Source organism: Aplysia californica, unplaced genomic scaffold (genome assembly GCF_000002075.1).
Source record: "Aplysia californica isolate F4 #8 unplaced genomic scaffold, AplCal3.0 scaffold00176, whole genome shotgun sequence".
Classification (NCBI taxonomy): domain Eukaryota; kingdom Metazoa; phylum Mollusca; class Gastropoda; order Aplysiida; family Aplysiidae; genus Aplysia; species Aplysia californica.
In genome coordinates, this window is record NW_004797446.1 from 219,645 (window position 1) to 228,206 (window position 8,562).

General features: G+C 38.2%; 1 protein-coding gene across 1 annotated transcript in view; it reads right to left on the reverse strand.

Annotated features, from left to right (window-relative positions):
* Window positions 1–2,350: 2,350 nt before the first annotated feature.
* Window positions 2,351–8,562, reverse strand: part of LOC101852692 (tubulin polyglutamylase TTLL7) — a 23,720-nt gene continuing 17,508 nt past the window's right edge. Inside the window, exons 11-18 of the mRNA XM_005098244.2 lie at window positions 7,736–7,948; window positions 7,298–7,390; window positions 6,267–6,602; window positions 5,094–5,228; window positions 4,612–4,692; window positions 3,526–3,686; window positions 2,788–2,991; window positions 2,351–2,459 (exon numbers count right to left, since the gene is read on the reverse strand). Of these exons, the coding sequence (XP_005098301.1) occupies window positions 2,351–2,459; window positions 2,788–2,991; window positions 3,526–3,686; window positions 4,612–4,692; window positions 5,094–5,228; window positions 6,267–6,602; window positions 7,298–7,390; window positions 7,736–7,948 (1,332 nt within the window). The remainder of the gene's footprint in view (window positions 2,460–2,787; window positions 2,992–3,525; window positions 3,687–4,611; window positions 4,693–5,093; window positions 5,229–6,266; window positions 6,603–7,297; window positions 7,391–7,735; window positions 7,949–8,562) is intronic.

The window sequence follows — 8,562 nt, forward strand, 5'->3', positions numbered from 1 at the left end:
ACAGGCCATGGGGATATTCAAAATTTCCTGCGGCGTATTGGAGCTTATTAGGAGAGAAATGGTCAAACTCTGGAGATTCAAATAGCCATTATCTCCCTGGGTTTATTTGCCAATATATATATTTTTGCATAAATTTGTTCTTCAAATACTTCTATGCACAAACATATAGTAACCATTTGAAATAGATCAGTACGATTGATTTTTTAAAACTCGCAAAGTTTGGCATTTCACTCAATTTTGATTAAAATTTTGAAAACTTAATTTTTCTTGAGCATAGCGGTTGATTTGTAATTTGTTTCGTTTTGTTGTAATGTCCCCCTGGTTGAACTTCATTCCTTCAACGTTTCATTGAAATTGGATTAAAGACGACAAAGTTATTGCCTTTTAAAAGGGTCCTCTTTTTTTTAGACACCCAGAACAAGTAGTTTTGATACTTTGTAATCACAAGGAATGTATATATAGCATTTCCGTACATCAATGTTTATGTGAAAGACAAGTACTGAGGACAGAACAATGCAATGGTTGTCTCACAAACATACTTGCACCCACAGAAACACACACACACACATGGTATACAAACACACACACACACACACACACACACATGGTATACAAACACACGCACTTATATACAAGCCTATGTGCAAATGCACACAACCACAATAGGTTTGGTTTGCAACATTACCACGGACCTCAAGATGACAGTTTGCCCAAAGAGGAAAAGAAGCAAGTATCAGGTGGCTCTTGCCCTAAAGACAGCTAAAATGGACAGAGGTTTATATTTCAATCAAAACAGAAAGGTCACTCTCGAGTCTGAAGCTGGGATACCCACAAGAAAATATGTTGAGTTTTCAATTATAAACTCAGCAAGTCCTCTCATGTCAAGAGTACAAGAATGGAACCCCAGTCTGTAATTCCCTTTCAAAGACAGGGCCACTACTACTCTGTCACATATGCCCCTGAAGAAAACTTAGTCCTAACATCCATCAAAGTTACACCAATGCTCATAGAAATCTTATTCTTTGCAAAAGAGCGGAAAAATTATTTTTTTTCCCATTAACTATTTCATATATATAATGAAGGTGGAAGTTTTTTAAAGAGCTGTGACCTATTACAGGACAGTGTATAGTCTAAATCAGGGTGAGGAGTTTGGACATCAGAAGAGCAGGTGTAGAAGAACTTCATAAGGATGATTACAATGCAGGCACAGCGGTGGTCTTTTGGGTTGACCCTATTCAGGAGGTAGCTTTGTGGTACGAGGGGTTCACAGGTAGAAATAAGGAAGCTTTATGACAGCATTATATGTGGAGAACTTGTGTATAAACAATCCTGACTCATTAAGAGTATACTACTGAAGGCAACACTGAACGCCTTAATAACTGTATTAATTCTGTAACAAAGAGATGAGAAAACAATACCTAATTTGAGACAAAATTTGACAGAGACGGAGTTTTTCTTTGTTCAGCAGAGAAATACAATTCTCATCAAAATAAGATTTTTTTTGTTTTTCAAGTCACAGATGAATGCATTTTCTATTTAGAGTAAACCCTCCCAGTCTCAGTCTCTTTCCTTTCTCTCTCTGATCCAGAATCTAGCTCAGTTTTCTAAATTTTCAACGCTTTTAAAGTACTAAAAACATGTCTTTGCAACAGCCTATAAGTGCAATAATTACAAAATAGAGATCGCCATTTTGTATTTTGTGGAGACTGAACAACATTATCTGCAGTTCAATAGAGCATGTTAAGGCTATTGTAAAGTATGTGTTTGATGAACATCTTGAACTTCTTTCCTGGTCCTGAATAGTACATGCAGTGATAAAGCATGGGAAAATACTGTATGTTACTTAGTGATGAGCAAGCGATGCAACTAGAGGCACTCGAAGAAAGAGCATTGAATAGTTTTTACAGAACATCTTACACATTTTTTTAGTGAGGGGATCATTTTGAAGTATCAAGCATAATATCAGCATTCTGCTGATACCATTTACTTTTGTGCGTATGGCAACTGTCTTTACTTTGTAAAAAGTACATTTATTTAGCAATAATTTTCCATCTAGTGAAATGTTTCAAGTTCAAACATAAATATCTGCATATTTGAAGCGTGAAAATAACTGAGAGATCATGAATATCTTTCAATGAGGCATGAAAGATATACCAGTACAAATGATAAACAGAAAGACAGAAAGAGAGATGAAAAGAAATGGAATGAGAGAAACACACACAAAACAATGAAACAAATACAATCACAGATACATTCTAAAAATAATAAATTATCAAATATGAAGCTAGTATCTTAGTAAGAATGTGCATCAGTTTGTTTGCTATAAAAGGAAGAGTCGCAATAAGCTCGATCAAGAGTTGCTGACTGGAGGCTGTTGGTAGAGCTTACTATAGCGCTGACTGTAGTTGGTGTGGGGGTTCCAGTTCACTGGTGGACGCAAATCTCGCCCCGCCAGATATCTGAAAGACAAATATAGTTTTTTGTTGAAGTAAGAGCTTTATGGCACTTGAACACAATAAGGTCATATAAGTGTCAAAGATTAGAGTTATTAAATTCCAAGAGAGTAACAAACACAAAAAAGGAGGAGAGATAAGGATGATAGATGTCTGACAGTTTAAAACAAATTAACCGCAAGTGGAATCAACTGACAGACCTGACAAATCTGAAAAGTTAACTTCAAACGCTACTAATGGGCAGTGAAACTTGGTTCTTGAGAAGTTCTACTGAAAAGAAGCAGTAAAGTCTCTGAAAGCGCTGTAATTAAAAAATTTAACAACCAGGACTGACCCATTCTGTGGCTGGGACTGTGCCGTGTTGTCTGGGGCAGACTCCGGAATGGCGGACTGGCTGCCAGGGTTCTTGGCCTCATCTGCAAACTTGTACACGATGAGCAGGCAGTCCTTGCAGAGCTGCACGATGCGTCGGCAGCAGTCCAGCTCCACCTCAGAGATGTTCTCGCTGCTCTTGCTGAAGATTGTCTCCCAAGAGTTGCTGAGAAAGTTATTACAGAGTAAAAGTATAGGTTTTATATCACTTTCAACACTGTATGGTTATTAAGGTTTAAGAGGCTGGACCTTTAAATTTAATTGCCATCTTCGATAGGGTGAAGCTTTTAATTGCCATCTTCGATAGGGTGAAGCCAAATGGATTGAAAGCCTTGAAAACTACACAAAATTTTAAGTGCACTCTCTTTAAAATTCTGTAGGTCATTTTTATAAAACATTGCTCCTCTAAATTGAAGATAGTATCTGGCAGAAGGGCAAACCAGGCATTACCCACTATCCCGGCCCTTTAGAAAAAAATGAAACCCCTAGATTAGTGAGAAAGTGCACACAGGCTTTGCATGAAATGAGGTGTTTATAGATAAACTTGTACTAGAGTAGACAATCATATATCTCAAACCAAATGAAAAAGGACACTTTACTGCTCAGAACCTTGATGGAGAACTCAAACAAAAAACAAAAAAACCCACCCCTAAACCGTGCCAAAACCAACCAAACAAACAAAAAACATATGGATTCTTACCCCGTGGCAGAGAAGCAGTTCCACAGACCCTGCCCATGGCTCCATAGCAACCGGTTAAACACACGACTGAAGATACGGTTAAGTCTCAGGTTGTCTGTGTCAGATGTACGCCAGATTCGCTGAAGCATGGCCCGTACATTTGACCGAACGATATCAATGACCTGGGTAAAAAAACATAAAAAACAAATATAGTTAAATATCTCCATGCTGTCAACCTTTTCTTTCTCTTTTAACTCAATCAGATATCACTTATCCCATCATTCTTGAAGTATTATAAAAGACAGGCAAATCATAGAAGACTTTAGTTAGTTTAGTTTTAGTAGAGGTTTTACGGCACTCGCAACTGCTTAAGGTCATATGAGCGCCAGAAGAATAGAGGTGTTACAAGAGAGTAACAAACATAAAAAAGAGGAAGGGGAGATAAGGACGATAGATGTTTGATAGGAAAGAAGGAAAGAGTACAACATTGATAACCTCAAAACTGAGAGTCCTGCTTTACAGTGTTAAAAAGTTCTTGTAAAAAAGATGAATTGAAGTTCCCCAACATATGATCTTGGCAAACTGCAAAATAACTACTAAATAAAATACAACAGACACTAAGACTGACAGACCTACCAATGCAGAACTGTGCCAGAAAGCCAACATCCCATCCGAAGAGAAAGAGTAACAATTATTTTTCTCAAGGTTCCAGACCGTTTTCCATATGACTGTATACTAACTGTTCTATAACCAGACTTGCCAACTTTTTCAAAACCAAGTCAGGGACACCTAATGTTATAACATCATATTATGTAATAACAAATAAAATAACATCAAGTGAGACTGCTTTTGGTGTAGTGTTTGTGATCAGACTCAAATTCATGACTGCCAAATCCGGGACAGTCACGGGAAATTTTAAACAGTTAGAAAGTCTGGATGATTATGTTTGTGCTACATTGTTTATTATCAGAGTTGTATGAACTGTGACCTTCCTGTCGGTGATCAAGCCTGTAGTTTGTATAGTTTGGCTGGTTTTGAGATCTTGACTCTGAAGCATTGACTTCAATTGAAATGTATACAGATTGTACAGCCTCTAGTTGCACTGACCTTGCGACGTTTGATTGAGTCAAGTTTGACCAGCCAGTAGGAAGCTATCCTAGGCTTATGGAACTTCCAGTTCTCCACCAGCTGAAACACACAGAAACACATGAAAGGGTAAAATATAATAAGGGCAAAGATATTTCTCGTCAAAGTGAAGTTTCCATAATTAGTATTTTCATAGTAAGAAAAACTTCGCCTCAAAAATAGTCTAAAAGTGTTGATAGGAACGTTGAACCCTTACACTTACTTTACAAGAAAAACAAACAATGGAAGAGTACATCAGCATACAATAAAGAATACAATCTTTTATAATACCAATGACAAAAAAAGATTTTTAAAATCATAGACAGAAACAACAACAACAATATTGACATAGGACCAACCAGTGGCGCCATCCAACCATCTACCCTCTTCAGTTGGTGCACTACTATTATTACAAAACAAATGAACAAACAAACACACAAAATGTCTTCTTCTATGACACTGACCATGTCAAGTAGAAGCTCTGCCTCTGAGTCTGACTTGCCCGGGAACTTGATCCTCATCTCATTGAGGGAGGTCATTGTCTTTGTGGTCAGCTCCTCCTCCCTCTCCTTCACCATCGAATTGAGGAAGTTGTCGTCCTGAAAAATGTAACACAGAGTGTTACTATTATTATCATATCATAAACATTCCTGACGGATGTGTACGAGGTGCTGAGATGCTAAACCCACTACATCCATTTTAGCTCTTTTGAGAACAACAGCTTTTTTTAATGCTGCTATACGCACGAACATGAGTAAAAAGAAGATTCTTTGGTGGCTTTTATGAAGTATGTGTTGGGTGTTGGCCAAAAACACTTTGAGCATCTGATAGCCAGTAAAAATGTGCATTTATAAACCAAAAAAATCTTGATTTTTTCCAAAATGTCGCTGAGCGGGTTTTGCATATCACCCCCTCATATATTGCATCTTTATGATATCATTCATCAATGTTGATAATGTTTGACCAAAGTTGCCATTTTATATTTCCATAGTATACTTGTCAAGAATGTTTTTAACAGGCAACCTGTTGAATGTTTTTACTTCAATAGAACAATGGGAACTTAACATTTACAATAAATGACCATTACACTTCGAAAAAAATAATTCAGTTAAATATTACAAATATTTCTGATGGATATACCTAGAGAATGTAACACAGCACTTTCGTCAAATTTTATTAACATTCTTGATGGATATATACTATGAAAATGTAACACAGCACATAGAGATGGAGACGTGGTGTCAATCCAAAGTCCCCAGTTTGAAATTGGAGGATAAACAAGTAACTGCTCCTACAAAATGAACTGATCTGCACAAGAAAGCAACAAATCACTAATGTACTACAGAAGTATTAGCAATGGGCACAGATTTTCTCAAGCTGTCATTAACTCTTACAAAAAGCAAACATTTTACTAATAGTAATAGAAAGGAACGCAATTTTTTTCCTTGCTCCTTAAATTCTTCCTTTCCTCTTTCTCCTTTTTCTTTTTCTTTCTTCCCTCCTTCTCTTTTAGATTCTTTGTTCTTGGCATTTACAGACAAAGTCACACTCAAAATCTACATCACAAGTGCAAATTTAACCAAAGACGTACTGCTATGCAACATAAAGTCTTCATAGCGTTAATAAAGCTGACTCACCACATTGGAACGTTGCAGAGTGGCCAGTTTGTTAGTGGTAGCCGCCCGAGTGAGACTTCTGGACCTATGCTGACCGCCAGCCCCACTGAACCCTGCCTGGCTCGCCGGTCTCTGCTGGTGACCAGCGGCCTGCGACTGAGAGTTGTAGGTGAGCACAGACCCTGGCCGGGAGCCTGAGGCCCCACTGCCCCTGCTGCCTTGGCTCTGAGGCCGTGACCTTGACCCTGATCTGCGACGGAGTTGTGGGCTGCCGGGAGGGCTCACATCGCTTTCGTCGTCATCAAAGTCGTCATCGTCTGGAGGGGGTGGCAATGACTCTGGCATACTCTGAAGGGGCTGCAAAAAAACCCCCCAAAGAAACAAAAACTATACTGGATCTGTAGTGCTGACATTTTTGTTGTTGACGGCAATACCAACCACAATCTCAATTCTTGCGCAATTAAACGGAGCCGAAGGAGGGGGGGAGGGTGGGGGGTGGGGAGGGAGGGTGGCACTGGTCGAGAAAGAAATCCCAGAATCAGAAAAAAAAGAATGTAGTGAACAAAAGTCAGAGGCAACACCTTCTACAATAGTCATCACAGCAGTCTTCCTATGGGCAACAAGAGTCAAAAAAAGGTTGCTGCACAGTGTTAACAAAATTACAAAATATAAATATTTGGCACTGTTTTATTTTGCCCAAAACTTTATAGAAAAAGTTGAGCTTAAACAAAAATATGAGAGTTGGCTGAAAGTAACGCCTGTTTGACCATAACTTTTTTATTTTTACCACTTTTTGCAGGAATGATGCACCAAAAGAAAGTATAGAATCTCAGCTACATATTGCTAAAATGTGTGTTACATATTGCACTCTGTCACATTTTGGAAGTAAACATATTGTAAAGAGCTTGGAGCCTGAGTGATCTTGTGCCACCTATTCCACTTTATTGTATCGAAAACGTGAGCTCTATTGATCTCGGAAGTCTCAAAGGATCCGTACACTTCACAAAACTGAGACAACCTTTTTATGTGATGGATCGCAAACATCCACTCACCTTAGGCCCCCGCTGGGGTCTGGCACCAGGATAAAGTCTGGAATCTCTCTCATCGGCTTCACACTCGGCAATCATGTCAAGAAGTTCATCCTCCTTAAGATGTAAAAAAACATTCAATAAGATAAGTAACAACATCTGAAGTTGTTCCTGTCGAAGAATCCTACACATGGACAAAAAAAGCCAGGTATACACAACACATTTCATCAGCCAGCTATTCAGATATACTAAGCCCCAAATATATTTCCACATTTCTTCATCGTTCCTGAAACAAAAGTTGCTATTTTCTAGAAAACAAAACCAGTTGACTTGAACTGAATATAAAGTTTTGATACAAAACCATTCTATTCATTAAAGTATAAAACAGACGGTAAACTTACTTCTATAGCTCAGAAAGAGGTTTTTTCATCTTTAAAACAACACAACAAGCATGCAGCTCACCCTGTATTTGTTATTGTAGTTGACTTGTATCTCCTTCTGCATGCTGTTGCTGCGGCCAGCAAGAAAGACAGAGAACGCAGTGCTGAGGATCCGGCAGTAGCGATCCTGCCGGACACGGTCCTCGCTGGGGAAGATGCGCCGGAAACGGCCGCAGTTACGGTTCTCATAGTCCTCTTTGTCAGCCATCTTACGAATCCGATTCAAGAGTTCCTTCTGTAAAAATGCATTAGAACTCTCTGAGTTTGAGTAAAGAGAAACTCACTGACACAATATCAGTCATGTAGTGCAGGGAAAGAGTAAGACAGACAGACCTAAACAGAGGGGGGGAAAAGATGTAGGAGCAACCAGTGGCACCCTCCTACCACTTACTCAGACCTCTATAATGTGTAACTAAAGACAAAGGTACAATATTGTTCTCGTAACATTCTTTTGTTCAAGATTTATCTAGTTTGATACTTTACCTAACTGCTTCAACAGTCTTTCATGAAAAAGTACATTATATAGTTAAAACACAGCGGTCCTCTTTGTTAGCCATCCTACAAATCTTATTCAAGAGTTCATTCTGTGAAAATGTATAATATCCCTTTGAAAGAGTAATTGAAAAAGAAGCTAAGATGATCTCACAATACCATTTTGTTCCATATTTAACTAATTTGACATTCTGAGAAACTGGTTTAAGAGTTTATCACAAATAAATTATAAACATTATATGTTCCAGAGAGAAAGTTAAAAAAAACAAAAAACATAATTTCAGCTTTAACACTGTTTTTAGCTAAAACAAACATACAGTCTTAAATAAGGAAATAAAGGTAACTTTAAACCCCCCC